Below are 21,300 nucleotides of genomic sequence, written 5' to 3'. Positions count from 1 at the left end.
GAGTTGGGTTCAGAGCTAGCACCACAGCAGTTCAAATGCATGAAAAAGCTGAGGTTCTGGAGACAAACATGTCACCCCAGTGAGTAAGCAGAAATGAAGAGGCCTTCAGAGAAACCAGTTGACAGAGAAAGTGGATACCATAGCTAATTATATGTTAGATAAGATTAAGAAGAAGGAGACAGATGGGGAGTAGAAAACAAGGAAAGTAGCAAGTGAGACAGAATTAGAGGCAGAGAAACAGATCCAGGGGTAGTTAGAGACACCTAAGATTAATTGCCAGTGACTTCTAGATCCTCCTAGCTGTACTTCCTGCAATTAAGGAAGTTAAGATCCAGATTTCTTTAACTCTTTTACAAGCTACTTTGTTTTTTTTATTCTTTCAACCAATTCTTGACCTGAACAGCTGCTCCATGAAGATGTTTGACATAAATGGAGCTGCATCTTTTAAGGAGCTGCATCTTTTAAGTGTTTAATTTGTAACTATGGATACACACACACACACACATCAAATACTCCTCATATAATTAGGGTAAAGGTGAGGCTTCTCAAGGGAAAGGGGCTATAATTTCTTTGTAATGACCTAACTACTGTCCAAAGACACATGGTTTTATATAATAATGATGATAGGTAACATTTACTGATCAATTCTCATAGGACAGTTTTAAAACCTATACATGCATGATCTCACTTATTCTTCATAACCATCAATGAAGTAAACCTGATTATTACCATTCCCATTTTATAGATGAGGAAATTAAAGTACAAAGAGATTAAGTAACTTGCTCAAGGTCACACAGTCAATAGAAGGATAAACTTGTATTAAATGTTCATTTACATTAACAATGGCATCCGGAAAATAAAAACAAGTTTATTCATGCATTTAAGTTTTATTTCAGTCAAGACATTTTTGTTAAATGCCTGTTAAGTGCAAATTACTGATTTAAACTAATAAAATGATTAACACCAATGTTACAAATATAAAGTCCTTTTAAATATCAAATACTACTATCAACTTTTCTTTTCTGACCCATAAAAAAAAAAGTACTTTCAAATTAAATCTATCAGTTTCCAAAATACCTCCTTTAAAACAGAAGGGAATAAATTCTGACAATGCTATTTCCATTGCATTCATAATTTCAAATTCTCTTCATTATTTGAAGATTACTTGCTGCAAACTAGCTCAGGTGAAAATTCAGAGAAGTCTACATTGATAAATACATATCTGTTTAATTAATTAACATGTAAGTTACACATGTATATAAAAAAATAAAATGACAAGGAGGAGAGGAGTTCTTCATGGAAGGTGGTGAGTTGCCATGGATTCTGCTTCTCTTGATTTTCTGAGCAGGGCTTGTTTGAGGGCACTAATTTTCTCATCAAGTTCTGCCAATGAATAGTTCTGCTGTAAACAATAAGAACACAAAGTGCTGAATAAGACTGAAGTATCTTAATGCAGATAAAGTGCTAAATGAGCTATAAATATTTAAAATATTCAATAGCACAGTAAAATGGTTTTTTCCTAAGAATAATTTTAAAATTTTATGTTGACTATATCATAAACTTAAAGGGATAAAAACAAGACTTAAATATTTCTTACTTTCTCTTTCCTAATGACTAATTTCTCCTCAACCTTTTAAACTTTGAAAGGATAGTAAAACTTTTCTAAAAATAAAAAAAAAAACCTGACTAGTCTCATCAATAGTAAAAAAAAAAAAATAGGCTTTAGGATTAACTTACCTGCTTAAAATAGCTACAAATTCTCAAGTATAATCAATTACTCCTGAAAAAATGACTGCTCTCAACTGTACTCAAAATGTTATTCTTAAAAACTGATTAAGCTGTGGGTCAGCCTGTGGTATGGTGGTGAAGGTAGCTGGGTCCCTTGTGGCCACCTATAGTTTGAGTTCTAGGGCCTCAAGAAACGTGCTGGATGCATGTGTGTGCATGCCCAAAATCCAGAGAGGAGGGAGAAACACACGAGAAGGGATTGCAGCATTGACGACTTCCCTTGGGGAGTGGGGGGGAGTGGGGTGCCTTGTCACTTCCCCATCTTTCTCTGTGTCTCTCTCCAGTAAGTATATACTGGCAAAATTGTTTTTCTAAATTGGTTTTAAATGAACAAGCCACTACATATTTAAGTTTTCTCCAACTTTAAATTTCTATTACCACCATTAGAAGCTAGTAAAACCTTATGATTTAAAATTCAACTAATTAATATAATAGCATTTCGGACAAGAGTGGGCTTAGGTAAACCTGTACTAAACACCCTTCTCTGGTTTTAGACGTGCTAACAAAAGGGTAAGGGGCAGAGGCTGACAATACCGGAGCACTTAATGTTTTTAGGAATTCTGTAACTGATACACTCTTCTACTACTAAATGCAAGATAAAGATTATAATTTCTTTATTCATGATAGAGCATGTGCTCCTGAGAGAGGGAGGGAGGGAAAGGGAGATAGAGACGGAGACGGAGAGAGAGAGAAGCACCCTCCATGAGGTCTGGTGTCACTGTCAATTCCCTTCCTCTACTCCTCAGTCTGTGGCCAGATATTCAAATCAATGTCATCATGTGGGATCCAGCTTCCCTGGAGTATTACTGCTGTACCATAGATCTGGCCCAAGGATAAAGATTTTTATATTTACTTAACCCACCTGAGTCATGCCCTTGAAATAAAATTATTTCTCTAACTCAAGTATATTAGTTTTTACTGGTCTTTTCTTTAGTCCTAAATTTTACTGGGGTATGACCTAATGCAATCATAGTAAACTCGTATTAGTAAGTATAAAACTAATCAAACTATATTTTCAGAGACCAAAATGAAAAGGTAGTAACTTAACTTACTTGAGGTGGTTGAACTTTTCTTCTTTTTCCTGTGAAGTGCTGCATTAAAAGTTAAAAAAAAAAAAGGTAAATAATATATAGAAAATTTGAGCGTCAATTTTCCTTCATAGAACACTGTACAAAATATGTAGAGGCTCTGAGACCCCAACAGAAACAAAGTCCACAAATTCACAAAACATTCTCTGTAAACAACATCTACTATCTTATATTCTGATTACCCTCTGAAGATGAGGACATTAAAAGCATATAGTTGTGGAGCTTGCAGGTGGCACTGTGGTTAAGGGCACTGGACTCCCACATGGCTGACTGCCTGTGGGAGTCCTGTACCAGTAAGCTTTCTCTCTCTCTCTCTCTGTCTCTCTCTCTCACTGGTGAAATTAAAAATAGATAGATAGATAACTGGATAAATAAAGTTAAAATAATTCTTTAAAAAAAAAAAAAAAGACAACACAGTAGTAACAATGCAGCAATATGCCTGTAGCTGGCAATACATACCTTCCCATAAATTACCAGTGTCTAATGAGCCTGACTGTGGAAAGGCGTGTTCTGGCAGTGTACTAACAAATGCAGCAGCAACAGAGAGAGGAATATGGAATTTGGTGTGCCAGGCTAAGGGATGAAAACACACACACACACACACCCCTTTGACTAGCTCTGACGGTCACTGTGGTTTTCTATGCAAGCAGCTATCTTCTACTTCTTTGTGGCCCAAGGGAATGGAGGAGTCTACTGAAGAGTAAGAGGATACTCTCTGGAAAAAGCTTCCTCACATCTTTTGATTCACAGTTCCTCTGAACTCCACTGTATCTGGGTAGGATTTGGGTGTGCTATAGCTATATTGCCTCCTGCCTAAGAAGGAGTCAACACTAAGCAGAGCTGGGAAGGGAAAGAACCCAATTCTTTGACAATCATAATTTAGTCACAGAATCAATGAACCTTGGAGACTGCACTACTATTAGACTTCCTATTTTATAAGATCATTTCCATACTACTTAAGCCAATTTGAGTTCAAATTTATTTTTTAAGTGTAAAAAATTTAAAATTTATTCCATGAAAGAGAGCATGGCAGGAGTTGGGGGGGGGAGGTCAAGTACTCCCAACACAGTTCACATGCTGCAATCCACCCCCAGTCTCAGCCAGCCAGGACCACAGGCACTTTCTTGCACAGTGTACAGGGAGACCTTGGGACCAGAACCCAGGATGTTACCATATGACTTCAGCACAGCAGAGCACTGCATTACCACTGTGCTACCATGGCTGGCCTGTATGTCATTAGTAATTGGATTATTACTATATCATGAAATCAACATGAAAATAGATTAAGAAAAATAAGTACATCAGTGATTCACTGGCTTAAAAACATAATAAAATGTAGTCTTTGGCCTTATTTTAGGTCTTAAAAGAATATTTTAGAAACACCACATCAACTGTGGACATACTAGGTTAGCTTTAACTTTTGTTATAGGTATAAGGAAATCTCAGTACAAAGCTAGAAATTTTTTGTTTTAGAGTTTTTTGCTACAGGATGTGTATGCTCACTGGAGAGTCAGAGACAGAAAGCGAAAAATCATCCCTTAGGGGGGATGGCCATGTGGCAATCCCTTCTCCTCCATTCTCTCCTCGGGATTTTGGGCATGCACGCACATGTGTCTGGCATGAGATTTAAGCCACTGGGTCTGGAACTCCAACAGTGGTTGATCACATGAGAGTCCAGCGACGTAACCATTATGCCATCTGCTGGCCCCAAAGCTAGAAATTTTAACAAGTTTTGATACCTTCAAAATTGTCTCGTTTCTCCCATTATTTGTCCTTGGCAGGTAATTTAGAGCTACGTTTATAATGCCTGTGTTCTAATGAAGAGATGACAACACGTATATGTCCAGGGACCCTGTGCTCTAAGAAAATTCGACTCCCATTACCCCAGTTCAGCCTTCATTTCACTCTGGCTTGCCCGTATTTCCTTGACTCCAATTTTTCTCCCAATGCAGATAACATGATGCTATCAGAGACCTAAGCAACAGCTTTCTTTAAAAAACTTAGCTTTGCTTTAGTGACGCCAGAAATGTCAAAAATGTCACGCTAGTGTGACATTCAAGGCCCTCCAATATGTGTTACAGTATAATCTCCCAGCAGGCCCAGCTGTTCACTTGGGCTTCAGGCGCACCATGCACTCTCACACACACATGGCCAGTGCGTATGATGCTGACTTGGCCTTCAGGGTTTCCGCTCCCAAGACTTTCCTTCAGAACTAGGAATTAATATAACAGAGTGAAAATTACACCTAGTCAGTGCTTTGGAACAAAGTTAACACACCTTAAAAAGTCCCATAATTATCGAGTCATGTTCTATTCATTCATTTGCACATTAAATGGACGTCTACTGTGTTCTCTGTGCTCAAAGATGAACAAGACATGGATCTTGCCCTTGATAGTTTTAAAACACACTGTGAAAAACTGATGTGTAAACATATAATTATAAGTGATAAGTGCTATAAAGTGAACAGTGTTGTAGAAATATACTTGTAAAGCATGTTATACTTAACTGCTTTCAAGTGTCATAATTTAAAATCAGTAATTCTTTGGAAATACTCATAAAAATTGTATATTTTAATAGTCTATTAAGTCATACCTTTAACATTTAAAAAATTACTTTAAAATCTTTTCAGGATTTAATGTGAAGGATAAAGATCTTTAGAATTATTACATTAAAAGGTATAACACAGTTTCGTCATAATTCCTGTTCAATATACACTATAACTTATTTTGAAGTTTTATGTCTGTTTCATGAAATGTAAAGAACTTTATATAACCTTTTTGTTTTATGAACCATCTCTTTTCTATTAATGGTCCTTTTTATATGCTTTAATGTTACTCATGATAATCTACCCACCTGCAAGAAGGTCCCTCATGTTTAGAATTCATCTACATGTCAATCAGGACAAATATCTCAAACTGTTTTCAGTACCCAGAAGTTCAATTTCCAACAAAAGTTTAACCTCTAAGAAATTTACTGACCTCAACGCCCCCGTAATTCGAACTTTAGAAACTAGAAGATAATGCTACACATATAGTTTTATCTGTATACTTTTAAGGGAAAAATACATAAAATTATCCAATTACTATGTATGTACTCTAATCATGAGGATGGCGAAGGTGACGAATAGTGTGCTGTGTCCTCTGAAGGGTGTTTTCAACTGCTCTCGTGGGCAAAGGCAATCCTAGAGCTTGTTCTATTTCAAGTAAAGAATGCAGCTCCTAGAAATAGATCACTCAATCCATTACAGAAGGGTGCATAGAAATCTTTCCTTAGGGCTTGTGCCATATATGTTTATAGGCCTAGAGGACAGAATGAGGCTGGATATTTCAACATTTATTTTGTGCTTTTGTATGGCTCACTATTAATGTGGATATGTTACTTCTAACATAAATCTAGAAGTCACTCTTCTAATCAAAGATACACGGTTTTTAATAGATCTGGACATACATTTTAAGCACTAGTTTCCTCAAGATTGGCTATTATCTATCCTTTTCTAAAAGCCTAACACATCCAGGCCAATTTTATCTATATTTATTTATAGGGCTTCCTACCCTGAAGTTATTTAGTTACCAAACATCTGACTGCAGACAGCTCAGAGTGTCAGTGTTCCTAACCATTGATGTTTAAACTTTCATCTCCACAAAGACTCGCTTAGATGTCTTATGTAGAAGTCCTAAATCAAAAAGCATATCTAATATTTCAACTTCATACTTTCCTATAACTTCAAATACACATTTCCCACAAAATATCTACCCCTCTAGATTTTCTTATTTCTGTCAATGATACTGTCATTTTTCCAACCAGAAACTGGACTCATCCTTGCTCTGTCTCTTTTTCCACATCCAACCATCAGTATTTGTCTATTTTCTTTTCTGTTCTCACCCAATGTCTCTATTTCAGGATCTCACTTCACATATAAGCTACCAGGTCGACAGCAAAGTCATGATGTATTTTCTTGTTTTTCAATGCAAAAATGTGTCATGACTTTCCCAATAACCCAACAGTATAATACTATCTTTATCTTTAGTTACCTTTTCATTTATCTTCCACAACAGAATTAGATACATCTTTCTAAATATTGCATTTTTCTGTTTTTAATAGAGTCCCTCCACTCTGTGCCAACCCCCTCCCTGAAGAAACGATTTTAAAACTTCAGGTATAGCATTAAAGGTCTTAGGTAGGGGGCCAGCAGATTGTGTAGTGGTTATGCTGCAGGACTCCCACGTGGTAAACCACAGTTTGAGTCCCAGACCCAGTGACTTGAAGCTCATGCTGAATGCATTTGTGTGCATACCCAAAGTCCTAGGAGAATGGAAGAGAAGGGATTACGGTATGGCCATCCTCTCTGGGGGGGCTGACTTCTCATTTTCTCTCTCACTGTCTCTCTCTCTTGGGCGAGCACCCACACCCTAAGGCAAAAACCTCTAAAAGAAATTTTAAAAAAGGTCCAAGGTACAATCTGGCTAATTTTACTTCTTTAACTAAACACTCTATCCTATAATAACAAATTAAAACAAACAAAAAACTCTCCAAGATTATGACATGAAGGGTTTGTTTTTCTGTTAAGAAAGTACATACATTCTAAGTTTTTATAAATCAGAATCAGAGAAATAATAAAGTGAATTGTCACTGGAGGTATCTGACACTACCACACTCTTGTAAAATTAGTTGTAAACAAGAATTTTATTAATAAGGTATAAAACTGAACTAGAAGATAACTGTTCTAGGGATTACTTAATGGGGGCTGCTACAATGGTAGACTGCTATAGGAAAAGTCACAAAATCTTTGCAAAGTTTTCTAGAAAGATACCCTCAAAGCAGAAAGACCTTTGTAATCATGTAATACAAACACACACATTTCCTACATGTGAACATCTGAAGGACAGAGGAACTGAGTGGCTTAGCCACATTTATATAGTTACTTCACAGTAGCTGATAAAACAAATGCCAACATTTACTGAGGTTTTTCACTACTGCTAGGCGGTGAGCTAAGTGATCTGTAATCTCTCATTTAATCCTTGCTTCTACCCTTAGTACTTTTATAAACCTCATTTTACATTTGAAAACATTAAATGACTAAAACTCACTCTCTGAACCTTTGTCATTTAGGACTTGCTGCCCCTTATTATATAACCTGCCTTAGTCTCCTGGAAATGCTTTTGTACCTCACTTTAAATTCCAATCTGGAGCTAGCAGGTGGCATGGTGGTTAAGGTGCTAGACACCCACATGGCTGACTACAGTTTATGTCCCGGATCTGATGACTTACTTGCTTTCTCACTTTCCCTTTCTCTCTGTCTCTCTGGTGAACACCTAAGCCTTGTAGAAAATTAAATAATACTAAATAAAATTAAATAATTATTTTTAAAAATTCCAATCTGTAACTTCACAAAGATTGCTACAATATACTTAATAAATTTATTTTTTTTAACACAGACTTATATGATCTATGCTATTGGGTTGTTGGGAAAATCATGACGCATTTAATTTTTGGAGAGGTTTTTGCTATAGGGCGAATGTGCTCACCAGAAAGACAGAGAGAGACAGAGAGATAGAAAGTGAGAAATCACCCCCAGGGGGGGATGGCCACACCGCAATCCCTTCTCCTCCATTCTCCTCTCGGGATCTTGGGCACGCACGCACACGTGCCTAGCGTGAGTTTAAGCCACTGGGTCTGGGACACGAACCGCAGTTAGCTACATGGGAGTCCAGCGACATAGCCATTATGCTAACTGCTGGTCCCATTCATGATGCATTTCTGCATAGAAAAATTTGTCATGACTTTCCCAACAACCTAATGATAGAGCTATTTTACATAATTATTTTAGAAACAGGAGCTTTTATAACCTTTTACATTATTTTAGTTCTAATACGGCACTACTTCAAAGAAAAATAAAGGCAGGTATTACAGATAATCACTTTAGAAGACTGAGAAAAATAACACAATGAACTCAGGATTTTTTGTCTGAAAATGCTGATGTGTCAAAAAAGATACTTATGTGCACAACACTTTCTTAGTGTCCTTAGAAGAAGGGGCAAGAATAAATTAAATGAATGATATATGCTAAAGTTGAGAAATTAGACAAATATAGGGTAGTCTTTCAAAAAGTATGGTGGTTAAGGTGAAGAAGACAGGGTGGCAGCTTGAGGTGCCTATCTGTCTGGTCCAGAGAAAGTGAATGTAAGAGCTGAGGGAACAAGTCTGTGGAGGGAGGGATGAGAGACAGAAGGGATAACTGACAGCAGGGTCTCAGAGGAATCCTCTGTTTTACTAAATACCAAGTCCAGAGTGACAGGGCTGACTGCTACCCAACTTGATTACTACCCAACCATGAAAATGGTCTAAATTTCAGAACTGGGTAATATATAATAAAATTATCCCTTTGTAAAAACTCTAAATTTTAAAAGAATATTTAGAGTAAGTTTAAGAGAACTAGATACATCCTATATATAAGACTGTTTTCATTTACCTTTGAATTATTAAAAATAGTGTTTCACATATAGATCACTAAATATATTGTTACATGAGGAAGAACTAAAATAAAACATTTTATTTATTTTTAAGAGACATTTGGGGCCAGCAGGTGGCATGGTGGTTGAGGTACTGGACTCCCACATGGCCGCCTTCAGTACAAGTCCTGGGCCTGGAGGCTTGCTTTCTCACTTTCCTTCTCTCTCTTTCTGATGACTATATCAAGTTAAAAAATAATACAAGTAACAAATGATTGTTAAAAAGCCATTTATACTTACTACAGACTGGAAATATTCAGGAGAGATGCCTTCCAATTCAAGGATTTTATCTTCAAGCTTTTTAATTCTCTGGTAAATGTCTCTTGGCACTGGGCCACCTAAATATAATAAAGATAATTCTGAAATACTATTGGGTAATTCTTTCTTTTTACAATTATAATTCTTAAATTACCATGCAAAGATACTTATGCAAAGAAATAAGAAATATTGAAGCTAAAGAAAATAAACCAAAGAAGAACAGAATGAAATCCTTAGCTCATATTTTCAATATTATATAGGATGGAACACACACCTCACCTTTTCTCTCTAAACCCTATTTATGCTTCTTTTATTGCTGGGACTTTTGCTTTATGTTCAACTCATGTTACAAGATACTGAATACTGTACCAAATCGTATTTTTTTTAAAGAGAGATTTTTTGCTTACAGGACACATGCGCAAGACAGAAAGCAAGAAATCCCCTCCACCCCCGGGGGGGTGGCCACACTGTAATCCTCCTCCATTCTTCTCTCAGGATTTTGGGCACGCACACACATGTGCCTGGCATGAGTTTGAAGCCTCCAGGTCTGGGACTCGAACTACGGTCTACATGCGAGTCCAGTAACATAACCATTATGCCATCTACTAGTCCCATATTTCTGATAGGCTTTAATAGTTACTTGGGAGGAGAAAAATGCATAGTGACAAATGACAGTTAAATTCAGTGGTTATATGTCTTATATTTTTGTCAATTTATATTTTTCCCTTTATGCTGTATTTTCTCTTTTGATCTACAAGAATGTTAAAAACAGCCCTTTCTTTAATTCTCAACAACAAACTTTCCAGGGAAGAAGATGATAAATTAAGGCCTCTCAAATTCCAAGTTTATGATTGTATTTAAGTCCTTGTGCTTCTTACCACTTCCCTGCCAACAATCTCCACCCTGTCTTCCTGGATTATCACAACCTCCTAATTGGGCTGCCTCTTCCTGCCTTGCTTCCATAGAGTGTGTATTCTCAACAAAGCAGTAATGGATCCTTTTAAAATGTAAGTCAGGTTATTTCTCTGCTCATACCCTTCAATAGCTTACCATTTCACTCAGACTAAAAGCCAAAGCCCTCACAAGGGCCTGTAAGGCCTTACACACTGTGGACATTGTCCTCAAACTCATATGGTTCCAGCCACTTCATTCTTTCTTTCTGTTTTCAACTAGGCAAAGCACCCGAACCGCTTTAGCAATTGTTTCTCTTTACCTCCATAATCCTAAGGCTTACTTTAACCAACTTTAGGTCCTGGCTCAAAAGTTTCCTAACAGTAAGGTCTGCTCTGACCATCTTTTTAAACATACCAGTGCCAATCCTCAACTTCCTACCAACACTCACTATCTTCCTTCCCTTAATTTCTTTCATATCATTATTACTGCCGTTCTGTATTTTATTATTATTATTATTATTATTATCTGTTTCCCCACTCTAATATAAGCTCCAAGAGAAATTTTCTCTCTTGTGTTCATTTGGTATGACTGTATGGCTTCTGCTTTGCACAAACCTAGGAAGCATTAGTTCATAGACTACAATGCCTGGCGCAGCCATGAGGATAAACAGCAGTGAACAGCTTTGAGCTATTTAGATGGCAGGATCAAGAGGATGCAATAACTAAGCAGGGAGGGAGACTTTTCAGGCTTTGTAGCCAGTTAAGATTTGGGTTTGATTTCCAGTTATCTTGGGCACGTTGCTTGAACTCTTTGAACTTCGGTTCTTTATCTGTACAATGATAATAGCACCAACGCCTCAAAAGGGTACTGTTAAGTATTAAATGAGTTGACATAGGCATAATACTTTCAGAGTGACTAGCACCGTGTATTGTTCAATAAACGTTTGTTTTGCCTATGGCATTTATTTATTTTTATGTTTATCTACACCAAGAGATCCTTCAAGACTAGAACATTCATGAACTCTGTACATGGCACAGTAGATGAAGGAGAGGTGGTTATGGTAAATTATGAAATCGGTGGTAGGAAGACAACTAGTTTTCAGCCATGACCTCAATAAACTAAGGAGATTGGTATCTATTTGGAACCTGTTCCAATTCTACTAGATACTCTCTTGAGTTTGGAAAGTGACAACCACTGTGAGAGGAGGAAGTTCAAAGGCAACAGAACTGTAAATTCTTTGAGTAGAGACCATGTTCTGTTCATTTTTAGATAAAGCAGAACAATGTTTTTATACATGACAGCTGCTCAAATGAATATTTGGTAACTCAATGAACTAGAATTTCTTTAGCCATTTGCAAAGGTACATTATGGGGTGCCATCAGCACTCAGCTTACCTGTTTGCAAGCGCAAGTGAGCCTCAATATTTTGCAGTCGTTCTTCTACAGCCTGATTACCACAATCTCGAAGCATGCTGTTAGGGTTATGACCCGACCCTTGAATTCCTTCAGGTCTAGTCTGTGGTCCATATGTATTCACAACTCTAGAAACTAAGTTAAAAAAACTTTTAGCCTATATAAAATTAAAATAAAAAATTCTCTCTCCCTAACAGTACTTCATATTCTTTTCAGAAAAACTATTTAACCACAAATCCAAGTACAAAGAAAAGCAAGAGTTTTTGTTTTGTTTAAAATAAACATTATTTAGATGGGAAAATTATTTGTATTCATTTTTCTAATAATCTAGAACAAGCTTCTGTAAGTGACAAAGATATTAGGTGGTAGTTACTTACCCTTTACATGACTTTTAAATCCAGGATAAGGGGTAAAAACGGCATCAGTTCTTGCACAACTATTTTCTAAGAAGAATTTAGATAAATATAAGTTCAGATATATTCTTAACTTCAAATGTATGAGACTAGATAAACTTTTAGTAATTCTATAATTAACATTATAAGAAAATATAATTTTAATAATACTAATCATAATTACCATCACATACAGAATAGAATCTAGTGACCTTCTTGGGAACAAGCAGTTAGCGTAATGGCTATGTCGCTGGACTCCCACGTAGTCGACCGCGGTTCGTGTCCCGGACCTGGTGGCTTAAAACTCACGCCGGGCGCGTGTGCGTGCGTGCCCAAGATCCCGAGAGGAGAATGGAGGAGAAGGGATTGCGGCGTGACCATCCCCCCTGGGGGGTGATTTCTCGCTTTCTGTCTCTATGTCTCTGTCTGTCTGTCTGGCGAGCGCACGCGCCCTACAGTGAAAATCTCTCCAAAAAAAAAAAAAAAAAAAGAATCTAGTGACCTTCTTTACCTTCTAAAATATATAATATCTACTATTCTTTTTTTTCTTTAATTTTGCTAGAGAACATGTATTCACCAGAGAGAGCAGAGAGAAAAAGTGAGACAGTGCCCTCCATGGAGGAAGGCCATGCTGCAATCCCTTCTCCATTGCTACTCTTTAGATTTTGGGCACACATGCACACATGCCCAGCATGTTTCTCAAGCTCCTGGTCTGGGACTTGAACTACACAGATGGCCACGTGAGATCCAGCTACCTTAACCAATAAGCCACAGCTGGCTTTAATTTTCTTATCTAGCATTCAGATTTACAGATAGAAAAGTCATCAGCACTAAGTGGCATAATTTAATACAATTTTTAATGAAAACCAATATCCCTAAAAAGCATTTGGTTCTCTGGAGAAATTAACATACAGAGTACTTTAATTCTATATCATCATAGAACTAGAACTCATGTTTTATTCTGAAATGTCTTTAAAAAAACATTTTTGGTATTAATAACCAAATTACTTACTGACAACTAATAAAAAGCCTAGTTATACCTTTAACACCTTTATTTCAGAACTCCATTCCAAAAAGATGTCAAGTATAACATGTATCTTTCCATTCCACCTAAACTTCCAATGTTCACTTAAAAAAATCCCTAAGTCACAAAAGACATCCACTTCTCATTCTATCCCTTTTGAAAAATGCAATTCTAAGATAAATATGCTGTTATAATTTGTTCTAATTTTTTTCAAGCTAAAAAATATAATTTCTTTCAAATTAGAATCTAACAAATAAATTACAAAGGGGAAAATTGGAAAGAGGTCAACATAACTATGTAATACTACTAATTTTATATACTATCATAACTTTATATATATTAACATACACATTAACAATATAGAATCCTATATAGTAATATATACTAATGTTTGAAATAACATCAGTAAAACCATACACTGACAGTAAACTTCTTGCCAATTTCCCTTGATTACTTTGTAAAAACTGAATGGTAAAATTGCTTTTTTTCTGTATAGAACTTGATGTTTTAAAAACACTTTGTTTATATTTAGATCAAATTGAGAAGCATTAAAAGAAACACATTAATGCACAAAAATACAGTTTTGGGGTTTAAGTTTTTTTAAATAGAACTGCTAATAAGTCAAATTGTGTGAATAAAATTCTAAATGCACTTATCTCTTACATGTAGAGACTAAACAGAGTCATTTTCGTTTTGGAGACACCTCAGAGTAAGGTTAAAGTACTATCATTTCTCCATTCTTTCTACTATTTAATGGAGTTAAGGGTAAAAAAAAGAAAAAAAAGAAGCTATCATCCATCCCAGAATTATATTCCAAATATATAGATTAACTGACCCATCAGTGAGAAATTCAGCATGGTGTGAAGATAGCTAACGTGTGAGTGCTAGTCACTCTTCACAACAATTCTTGCTAGCACTGTTTTGAGCCAGCAAGGGATTGAATGGGCCAAGGAATCCTGCTGAGCATTTCAATTCTTGTCAATTTCTATCCCCTGGTGGTTTATAATAATAGAGTTAGCAGGGAGAACAGAGGAATAACATTAGTGGCACATGTGCTTGCTCCTTCAACAAGCCCTTTCTCATGGGTTGCTTGCAGTTGGATTGTAGTACCTGAGTTTTTGCCACTTCTGCACCTGTTTTGAAAAGCTAACAAGAAAATATAGCAAATTTAAAGATACACATGTATGTTAATAGTAGAAAAAGCTGAATTTAGAACCAAACTGAGCCTGTATTTTTTTCATTCTGAGAATCAGTGTATTAATGTGATATGAGTCACTTCTAGGTTCATCTGACAATTCTGTGTTCATAATAATTAGTCAAGAGATATTAAAGGCAACAAGAAAACTATTCATTACAATTATGAACTCTTCTCAATAATTTTTTCTGAGAACTACTTGTTCTGATTATTACTATGATGCCTGAGTAGGATCTATGGCAGTGCTTTGCAATATTTTGTATGCTGCTGCATCCCTGCAGATCCGTAAATGTACTATTGCATCAAGTGGAGAGGTAAAGGAGAATGTGATCAAAACCAGCAAATGTATGCACTGTGAGAGAAAGGAAAAAGCATAAGACACCATGAGTCTTCATTACAAATTGGTTGTATTGTGACAAACAGTTCGAACAGTTCAGGAGCAGTGAGAAAACTGCTCCCTCTTGAGGAATATTAACTTTACTAAGTTCATGTCATCTATTAACATCATAATTTCACAAGTACATTTACTGGCTTGAAATTTATACCACTCAGTTCCTTCTTACAAGTGAGACCGAGCAACCCTTCTACCCACATTTCATGTTCATTTCCTAAAGGAACTTCAAAATCATCTTTTCACCTATTGGTAAACATTAGCCTTTTTATGTTAGCATTTATTATTGTGTAAGCAAAATAAAAACCAGTTTGACAATATAGACTATAACTAGACAGAAGGAAATTCCTCTGTTTGAGTTACTAACTAAACCTGTGAAATAAACTGAATTGTGTAAATATTATTCATTTTTTAAAAAAATGAAAGATTAGGGCAATTGTAAAAATTGTGCTTTAAAGCCCGTGAAAATTAACTTCTAGGTAATTACCTTGATTACAATCAATAACATTGCAAAATTCCCTGACGTTGTTTTCATTGATTTCAGCTTGCTTTCTTTCAATAAATGCAGATATTCGTCTGTCAATCTACAAATAACAAGTATGTTTTAACAATGTAAACATAATAAAAATTCTTTAAAGTAATGCCCCCCACCATCCCCCAAAAAACTTCTTACTTCTGCTTTTCCAGCCTTTATCTGAACTACTTCTGGATCAAAATGAATCTGTGTCTTTTTCACATCTGCTAAATCACAGTCTTTGTGTTTTTCTTCCTCTTGTAGGTCGCCAAGGGGAAATTTGGCATTTGCTTCATTCTTGTTCCCTGTTTCTGTTTTTCCTATCTCTTCAACAGCAGTCGCATTTTCCTCTTTAATCAGAGGCTGAAGTTTTGCTAAAAATGGCTGAGAGAACACAATTCCATTTGCTGAGGTTCAAACTACCAAAATGAATCATGCATTTAATGTATCTATATACATTTCTGCTACCTTAAATGAAACATTTACTATCAATTACTAAATATAAAAGGTTGATATACCAGGATACATAGATCTGACCACATTTAAGTGTTTGCTGTTTTCTCCTACTGTGATCATTATTATTTGCTATAAATTTGTTTTATTTTGAAAAAAAAAAGGAAGGACGAAAAACCTGAGGAAATTTAAAATTTTCTTTGAGGGAATCATTCTGTCACTCATCTTTTATTTTGTGCCAAATCAAAGCCTTCAGCCTCTGGCACCAATGCCACTTAATTAACATGTCATTCAAATGCCTCCTCAGAACACTAAGGCTTAGTATTTTTCCTCCTTAACACGAGAGCCAGTGCTCTCACTCAGCAAAGCCCTGCATTATCACTATATCACTGGAGATTCTCCACTTGAAACTGCAGTTGGCCAATGTGAATGAGACAGCACAGACATGAAATATATAGGTGTTACACTGAGTGAACACTCAGGCTTTTCCTGACATAGCAAGGTATCTTCTTGGGTCATGAAATTAAATTTTAAAAAAGGAAATGAACAAAGAAAAAAATAACAAAAACCTACCAAGATCTATAGCTGAAAACAGATGCTTGCCATTTTAGTGTGGTGGTGGTGGGAATCCTGTTGTATAATGTTAATTGTATTATCCATTCATTGTTACCCCTTACCCCCACAATCAGGCCTCATCTGAGTTCCTTAGCTTAGTACTCTACCCTTTAAAAACAGGGTTAACTGTTACTTTTTACATTAAATTTTCCCATAAAGTCACTAAATGGAAGGCTGAAAGTTAATGTCTATTCCATTAGTCAAAACACCAACACTCATCAATGTTCCAATTATTTTTTCATACCTACAATTTTGCCTCCATTGTTTGCGGAAACCTTCTACATAACACGTTAATCACAGTAAACTGACCAATCCAAATAGTTCTTCCACTTATCTTCTTGACACTTCACATTTTACACTTTGATTAGAGTTGTAAACTTAACGTCAATTATAATTTCAGAGATGTTCAATTAGAAAACAGCAAGGACACAATACTATTTAGTTATTAAAATGAAATATTAAAAATGACACTATTATAAATAACAATTCAATACTGACTTCTAACATAAAGGATAAATTATCTCAAACTATTAAAAAGAAAAGATAAAATAGTGACTGGCTACTTACTAAGATGAGACATTAATGTCACAGAAATTACTTTCTTTTTAAAAACTATGCTGAAACTGTTTAATTGCAATAGACACTCCAGGATGTGTCATGCTGGGATAATGCCACTTCTTGAACCACTGAAAGCACTCCATGAGCCTCCAAACTCACCCAAGGCATGGAATCATTATCATAGCATGACACACACCTGCCGTGTCTTATTGCTTAATTATAACCCACCATAGATGGAACTGTATTGAATTTTCACTGCAAGTCTAGAATTGAATAGAATTGCATTCAATCTCATACCCACATCGGCCTATTGGGCTATATTCCCAAAACTATTCTGATCACTGCTGAAAAGAACAGATTTAGATCCATTTTCAATGTATCCTCTCATCACTAACGGGATTAATAAAGTGTTAAGACAGAACTAACAAGTACTTGAGCTAACTTAACCACAATTAATTTTCTATTTCAATATCAAGTTAACAGTTCTAATAAGGAATTTACCTGTAAAAATAAAACATGTTGCTCAAGTGCACTAAAGAGCAATGCAGGCTGGCATGCCGAGAGGCTCTGGAGCTTGTTCCAATCGATTGTAATTTTCACCACATCATCTCTGAGGTTAAGCTTCAAAGGGGCAAACCAGTAACATGATAAAAATTACACGATTAAGGTGTACATATGGGACTGTCACAAAAATAAGATTTCTATAGACTAATACAACATGCCTATTTTGCTCAAAGCAACCATGTTTTAATGATACATTAAAATGCTCTACATAGTTACTATTTTAAACAGTCAAGAATTGTGTTGATTTTCTTAAAAAAAAAAAAAAAGACATCCTATTCTAATGGATTTCAAACCATCCATGAATAACAACAACAAAAAAAATAGAAGGCTTTTTTGATACTTCAGTTTCTAAAAATCTTTGGATAAGATGCAGAATAGGTTTCTCCAATTAAGAATACGACTATTTCTTAGCTCAGAGCATTAAACAGACAAGACACACCATTTTGAGAAAATACTAATATGCATATTTCTCTTTGTTAAATGTGAACACAAATACATACCTGAAATACATCATTCTGATGTCTTTTGAATGACATTTTTATTATTTTAAAATTTAACTAACTTTTAAAATGATTTAAAAATCAATATACTTCATACATACCAAATCTAGCTATAAATGGCAACATGTTTATCTATTTCAAATAAAAATTAAACTTTTTTTTGATATGGAAGTCACAATAATGAAATAAACTGCTATTAACTGCATGGAGTGTTCAGAGCTTTGACTAATACAATTTTCTAGTAAGATGTGAGGCTCATTATAGGAGAATTTCTTATCAGCTGGTGATCTGTTAGAATAAAATCATATCCAGAAAACTACCAAGAACTTAAATATAAAATTAATATTGAAATCAGTAAAAATTTTTAAGTGAGTGCCTCCATCTGCAGTCCTCTGAGTGAATAAAAGTGAGCTACCATAAACTTTTCCAGGGACAGTGTTTATATAGTATAAGGAGGTCCTCCACAGTAGAACCAAGATAACTATATTTTTTCCAGAAATAATTTATTAAAAATTAGCCAAAAAAGTATAAAATATAAAACTTATATATAAGTTCAAATCTAGACTTTATGAGTTATAATAAAACAAAAGATGAATCACTGAACAAGGAATCAGTGAGATTCAAGGTTATCGATAAAAAGGCCCAATACTGAACAAATACTATGAATTTACTGGCCTTTGAACAAGAAGCCAGAAGCATTTAGTCTTTTAGACAAGTGTAAAAAAATACAAAATTTTATGTAAGTTACGTGGCAAAGATTATTAATTAAGATTTTACATTAAGATTAATGCATTAACCTAAATGTATATCACTTTCATGTTTATGATGATATTTAGATCACTTATATATATACATTATAGATGGAAGTAAAGTTAGACCACTTATATATATACATTATAGATGGAAGTAATCTATTACTAAAGTTTTACAGTCCTCAAAGAGATCTATAGTCAATTATAGCAAATTGATGATTATAGTAATAAAGTAGGCAAAACTTCAACCTAAGAAAATTGTCACATTTTTCTAGAGAAAATAACTTGTAGAAAATAAATCTCAATGCTTTGGTCATATTCTCATTTCAATTCAGCATAACTATGTAAGCCTTTAAGTGCAATTAAGGATACTTGGCCTTTTAAGAAAACCGTAATAATGTCACAAATGAATTTTAAAACTATCTCAATACATCCAACTGTTCATTCAAAAAAATTCCCTATTAATATGACATCTATGCATTATAGATTTAAGTTCCCTATAGAACTTAAAATAGTAGACAATTTAATAAAAAAACTCTATTAGTCTACTATTAATATAGACTATTTAAGTATGCATTCTCATGTTAATATAAAAAAAAAACTAACAGTAAATAGTTCTTTAACTTGGTAAACTAGGCCAACCAAATGAAAGCAAAAAAGTTAAAAATAAATTTTGTGATCTGGAGTAGAAAAATACTTTTTAACATTCAATTTCATGTTTCTCATTGAGGAGAGGTTATAATACAATGATACATAGGATGATAAAGGATGGATTAGGCATATTATGAGAAACATATTTAAAATCTTTTGAACTGGTTGTGAAAGGAAACATTGATTTCCCCCTGGGGAGATTTTATTAGTACTCTGGCTTCCACTCTTAAAACAATACATCTAAAAATGTAAATCATTATTAGAATGGTTAGTTAGCATTTCATTGCTGAGATAACCTTATTTTTGACACGTGTATAGAAGGTCTTTTCAGAAACTCACAAAATATTCATTCTAAACACAGCATAAGTACATTTTAATCACTTCTCGCCTATAGAAAACTTGCATGTTTAAAATTTTTAAATGAACTTTTAAAAATTCAGCATACAAGATATTTTAAAAGAAATGTTTAAATTATTTCTCAATGTTAATTCCTAAAATTATCCCATCACTGAAAAATAACTACTGCCAATAATAGGTGAGTATAAACTTTTTTAATTTTGACAGTAGACTATAATCAAACTTGAAAGTTTTAATGTACATGCCATATAAAGTTCTCTAACTTTTAAACCACTTAAAGGTTTCAAGACTAAATTGTTAATAACAATCAGAAATCCTCAAGTCTAAAAAAATTTTTTTGTAAATCCTTCACAGACAACTGAGTTCAAAATTTGTATCTTTCTGGAGATTCTATTAAAAATTCTTCATTCCACAAAACTGTTTAACTTACAATAATGCTGTCTGTAAGTTACAACACTAAGATTTTTTAAAATACTAAAGTAATTATAAAAGATTGATTCTCCTTCAATCAACACCCAAAGTGTTTAAAAATTTTCACAGATTAGAGAAACGCTCTTATTTTCACAGGCATTTAATCTCTGATGTAAGTTCCTGCTGTGCCTAGTGCATGCACTAGTACCAGCCCCCAGACAAACTTTTATAGCTAAGAAACAGTCCATGCAAGATATAAAATATTTTTAAAAGCAACCAAGCACATCTTTAAGTTTTTCTCATTTAAAATGTACTTTGAATTTTACATCATGAGACGAAAGAATGATCTGACCAAGCACAATGTAAGAAGCCCACTTTTTAAAACCCAATTTTACTATGACATTTCTGATAAAGCGATTTATCAGCCAGTTACACCAGTTAATATTAATAAACTAGTGAAACATCAGTTTAATGGAAGTAACATCAATCACGAATAACTCATCCAATTTTACACTACGGAAATATTTTAGATGAATTCCTTTTACTTTCCTCCCATGTGAAAAGGTAACAGATGCACGCATTGAGCAGAAAGAAAAGGAAACCAACAAAACTAAGTGAATCATAAAAGTAAATCACCCAAGAAAAGGGGTGAGCGTTTTAAAAAAAATCTCAGGCCGTAATGACCAACCGATTTCTATAATGAATAAGTTGGAGGAAAAAGGACCCTGAGCACTAGGCACCTCCTAAACCCTCAGTTTCCCAGTCTGTTTCTATCGGAGCTAGATTTTCACTTAGACCACCCTCCCTAACTCCCAGTTGCAAAGTAATCTAGTCTCCAGTCGGTACTGCACTGAGCCGGTACGGCCCCCTCCTCACTCCAACCGGAGGCAGTTGGGCTCCGGTTCCCCCTCCTACCTCTGCTACCGGGGCCACGTCCCACCACCCGGCAGGCCTCGGCCGCCCCCCGCCCCCCC

At 35.1% G+C, this 21,300-nt stretch overlaps 1 protein-coding gene across 2 annotated transcripts in view; it reads right to left on the bottom strand.

Moving 5' to 3' along the window:
- Positions 1 to 1,252: 1,252 nt before the first annotated feature.
- The window catches only part of MBIP (MAP3K12 binding inhibitory protein 1), a 20,338-nt gene continuing 290 nt past the window's right edge, over positions 1,253 to 21,300 (bottom strand). Inside the window, exons 2-9 of one of the 2 annotated variants that reach the window (XM_006152368.3) lie at positions 17,593 to 17,712; positions 15,625 to 15,849; positions 15,439 to 15,535; positions 12,327 to 12,392; positions 11,932 to 12,084; positions 9,626 to 9,723; positions 2,841 to 2,879; positions 1,253 to 1,402 (exon numbers count right to left, since the gene is read on the bottom strand). In XM_006152368.3, the coding sequence (XP_006152430.1) occupies positions 1,295 to 1,402; positions 2,841 to 2,879; positions 9,626 to 9,723; positions 11,932 to 12,084; positions 12,327 to 12,392; positions 15,439 to 15,535; positions 15,625 to 15,849; positions 17,593 to 17,712 (906 nt within the window). In that variant the 3' untranslated portion in view covers positions 1,253 to 1,294. The remainder of the gene's footprint in view (positions 1,403 to 2,840; positions 2,880 to 9,625; positions 9,724 to 11,931; positions 12,085 to 12,326; positions 12,393 to 15,438; positions 15,536 to 15,624; positions 15,850 to 17,592; positions 17,713 to 21,300) is intronic. The other variant, XM_006152369.3, reaches the window with a different exon arrangement.

This window comes from Tupaia chinensis, unplaced genomic scaffold, assembly GCF_000334495.1.
Source record: "Tupaia chinensis unplaced genomic scaffold, TupChi_1.0 Scaffold000350_1, whole genome shotgun sequence".
Taxonomy (NCBI): domain Eukaryota; kingdom Metazoa; phylum Chordata; class Mammalia; order Scandentia; family Tupaiidae; genus Tupaia; species Tupaia belangeri.
Note: the sequence above shows the minus strand (reverse complement) of the source record. Positions and strands in the feature narration are given on the sequence as shown.